This window comes from Sinocyclocheilus anshuiensis, unplaced genomic scaffold (genome assembly GCF_001515605.1).
Source record: "Sinocyclocheilus anshuiensis isolate Anshui unplaced genomic scaffold, SAMN03320099.WGS_v1.1 scaffold2736, whole genome shotgun sequence".
Classification (NCBI taxonomy): domain Eukaryota; kingdom Metazoa; phylum Chordata; class Actinopteri; order Cypriniformes; family Cyprinidae; genus Sinocyclocheilus; species Sinocyclocheilus anshuiensis.
Genome location: NW_015544627.1, coordinates 139,389 through 143,646, shown reverse-complemented (window position 1 = coordinate 143,646; position 4,258 = coordinate 139,389). Strand labels below are relative to the sequence as shown.

General features: G+C 37.0%; 1 protein-coding gene across 1 annotated transcript in view; it reads left to right on the top strand.

Moving 5' to 3' along the window:
- The first annotated feature begins 723 nt into the window (after positions 1-723).
- The window catches only part of LOC107698215 (adhesion G protein-coupled receptor E3-like), a 24,009-nt gene continuing 20,474 nt past the window's right edge, over positions 724-4,258 (top strand). The window contains exons 1-4 of the mRNA XM_016499178.1: positions 724-979; positions 1,064-1,135; positions 2,179-2,535; positions 2,617-2,673. Coding sequence (XP_016354664.1) covers positions 724-979; positions 1,064-1,135; positions 2,179-2,535; positions 2,617-2,673 — 742 coding nt within the window. The remainder of the gene's footprint in view (positions 980-1,063; positions 1,136-2,178; positions 2,536-2,616; positions 2,674-4,258) is intronic.

Sequence of the window (4,258 nt, the reverse complement as noted above, 5' to 3'; positions counted from 1 at the left end):
ACCATAATTGTGGTCAAGGTTTGCTTTAGTTGGCCTCTTGACACTTTCATTAATTCCAAAATTATTTGTTTTTAAGCAATTACAATGTTGTTTCAGAGCAAATGTTCATGCACTGCTGAATCAAAACCTCGAAGTAGCAGATGAGCTTACACTTTCTGCATATAACTCATGATGAATGAACTTACGTAAATCAAGTTTATTGACTGACCTTCAACTACTGAACTGAAAGAAAGAAATCCCACTAAACAAATGCCTCCGTAATGCTTTGATATTTAAAAAAAAAGAGAAAGCCATATTAGCTCAGGCTTTTAGACATGAACACTTATCATATGATCCTCAACAGTGGTGACAATAATTATTCATATTGCAGTGCATGATGAGAGTTTTTACTATGGTGTTACCCAGCATGCATTGCAGCATGAAACGTTTAGTTGATTGTCACCATTGTTGAGATTCATATGCTGGTTCTTGATGTCTGTGTGTGTCGAAATATCGCCGGCATAAAAATTTGTATATGCATAGATTTAAAATATATTTTCTGTAACTATTAGAGCGGTGCTTTGTTTGCATGCCATAGTTTCACAGAACTGATTATACAAAACCTAAACTTATAAACAAAAAAAGTTAATTTTATTCTAATCAGGCCAGCTCATGATGACTTCCTCATCATGTAAAGACAGCTAATAGATGCATAGCACTGATTTCTCTGCTTTACAACACCTCATGCATTGTTACAGAGAAAAACATCTTAAGGACACGTGTGTTGAAATCTATAGCTGTGGCACTGATATCGCACTGTGGATTCGTGGTGGACAGCCAACAGTACAGGATGGAGTCGTCACTCGAGATGTCTGTGGTTACGCTGGCAGTTACTGCTGCTATTACGGGTCTTACCCAATTAAAGTCAAAGCCTGTCCAGGAAATTATTATGTCTATGAGTTGATTAGACCAACTCTGTGCAATTTAGCATACTGTGCAGGTGATTATATTCACATGAGCTCTTGCTACACACTCATGATATTTGTGTCTCTGTTCATTAATCACTATTCATCCAAACATTCAGATGTTGGCAGCGTTAACACCAGCTCTACATCCGTCATACCAGCGACCATCTCAACTGGTAATGTAACACACTGTTACTCTAACGGCTTATTTTCTGGCTTGATGTACGTGCAGATCTGTACTATAGAGCAGATGTGTAAGGGAGTGTGCTTGTCTATTGAAGTCACGTTTTATACAATAGAGATGCAGCTTAGACATTATTAATTCAGTACAGTCTGACTATTTCTATTGATTCCACTTCTATTATCTGGCTGTGTTTTGGATTTGTACAGAGGATGCATCTGAAGTGGCCGATAGAACAAAACGAGACTTTAAAAAGACTTAACATAATGGATGTCATGTGACATTTTTCAGCTTCTTGAGGCCTAAAATGACTGAAGTTGTGATGATATCTGTGCCATTTTTTGTTTCAGTTTCACTACTATCTAATTTAGTGTATTCAGTGAATGAGAGCCAATGGTCTTTTCTTTCTGATATTTATATGAAAATCAAGGGTGAGTCTCAAATGTTATTTTGAAGTGCCACTGCAGAGTGAGTTTGGTTAGTTAATATTAATAAACCAGGTAGCAGAAATGCTTTATGTAGAAAATAATCCATGTAATGAGGGTGCAGGACTCTTTTATTACACTAGCAAGAAATCTGGAAAAGGAGGTTGAGAAAATGCATTAAGTTCAGACCCTGTTCAGAAGCTGCGCACCTCTCATAAACCTGCATACAAGCGGGTGCTGACTGTGTAGCTTCTGATGCCGTGATGAACTCAGAAAGGTTTGAGTTAAATCTGTTTTTTTTTTTTTTACTATTTCACTTAATTTTCAGTTGAGTTTCAGATACACAAAGTAGAGCGGTGTTTGGTTTAATTTATGTCAAGAAAATATTCTTTGCTTAGTTGACTCAAATTAAGTAAGTTCACAGTGATAATGTAATCAAGTTATTAACACAGCATATATATATATATATATATATATACATATATATACATTTGTGCTTTGTGGTTTAAGCCAATTTACAATGAAATTACTGTTTTTGCTGTATTTTTTAAATAAGATTATCTATGCCTTTAATTCAACAGTACTTTTCTATGTAACAGACATTTCCTCTAATGCCAGAAAATTACAGTTCTTTCTGTACTGGACCATCCATGGAGAGCCATAAATAATACAGATCCTTCAGTCATAATGTGTGACAGGTCTGTCACCTGGAGCGGCTGGTATCGTCTCTTCATTAACAACATGAGTGCTCAGATCCCAGACATATGTGTTGCACGGAGTAGCTGTGGCACTACTGTCCCACTGTGGATTCGTGGTGGACACCCAACAGTACAGGATGGAGTCGTCAATCGAGATGTCTGCGGTCACTTTGACAATTACTGCTGCCATATCGGGTCTTTTCCCATTAAAGTCAAAGCCTGTCCAGGCAATTATTATGTCTATGAGCTGGTTAGACCAACTGTCTGCTATTCAGCATACTGTGCAGGTAGTTATATTTACATCAGATCTTTTTATTATTTGTGTGATTGCTGATTCATTAATATTCATCAGTCATTATTTATTTCAGCTGTTACTAACATCAGCAGCACTCATACAACAGTTACACCAGAGACGAGCTCAGCTGGTAATGTAGTCTGGTGTTTCCTCTGTTGATTGTGTTTTGACTGAATGTTTGTGGATCTGTAGAAATTAACAGGTGTGTGAGTGTCTCTAGTAGTACTGTCAATCGATTAAAACAAATGAAAGAATTAATTGCATATTTTTTTCTGAAATGAATCGCGATTAATCCCACATATCATTAAAGTTTTTAAATATACTTTTATATTGCAATAATTTCACATTCAATCTGTAAATTAATGTAGAAACAACAAAGACAGTACATTTTCAATATTTGTTTAATGGCCTCTTTTTTTTATGACTGAAGACGAATATCACTGTTACCAATATTACTGATGTATCTAGGAATTTTTTTTTTTCCCATAATATTTAACCATTGACTGTAGTCATTCAACAAACAGTATAATTGAGAGCTATCAATTTTAACATTTATTAGACTTAAAAAAAATATTTATAACTTCACAAAGTCATTATAATAAATATAGCTACCAGTGCCCTTCAGCAAGTAGAAAATTAAATATACACTCTAAAAAACGCTGGGTTATTTTTTCAACCCAATCTCTGTGTTAACCCTGTTGGGTCATTATGTTGGGTTATTTTTTCTAGTGTTGGGTAGTTTTTGTGTAACCCAGCTGTTGGGTTAGTGGCTGGGTCAATCTCACTGACCGCTGAAACTATACGCCCCTCCCCCTCCCTCTAACGAAACAACCCAGCGCGGGTTTACTTTAGCTGTTGGGTTACAGTCAGAGCGCGGGCTTTTCATCTTCTTCAGGAGAGAGCCAGTACACTCTAAAAAATGTTGGGTATTTTTTTCTACCCAACCGCTGGGTTAAGCCTGTTGGGTCATTTTATTGGGTTATTTTCTCAGTGTTGGGTAGTTTTTTGTGTAACCCAGCCGCTGGGTTACCAGTTGGGTCAATTTTAGTGACAGTTGACACAGTGAACCCCTCCCCCTCCTCGACGTCTCAACTCTACCTTCTCGGGCATTTTGAATCGCCTCAGGAGTCATCGTTTTTCAGCGAGGACAGCTGTTATTCGGAGAAAAAAAGGTATGTTTGTGTGTTTTTTTATCTATAAAACTATTACTGTACACCAGAAAATGCAAAAGTATGCAAAATAAGGCAGTTCACTTGACATTAACAGTTTTAAAAAGTAACTCCTTGCTTCGTTAGCTTTGTTTTGCTAGTATGTAGGCCCATCTTGTAATACAGCTTTTTCATGCCTTTTAAATAAATCAAAGGTCTCCTCTGGCCAACATTTCCTTTGAAATATGTGACTTATGTGAGACATTTAGTTGGTTTAAGGTCGATATATAGACACCTGACGCGAGTGTCGTGTCATAACGCAAACATATATATGCAGTATATATATATATATATATATGTATAGTATATATGCTCTGGGCCTCACACCAGGGACCCGCCCAGAGTCGGTGGTTCTGTTAGGTTTTGAGAAGATGTGAACTCCAACACTCCAGGACATCCTTAAGTACGTGCCAGGCTTCGGCCTTGACTTTTCCATTCATCAAGATTCTCTGACGCAAACTGGTTCTTTTTCATCAACCAACTTCAGCAAAGATCAACTTGAACCGT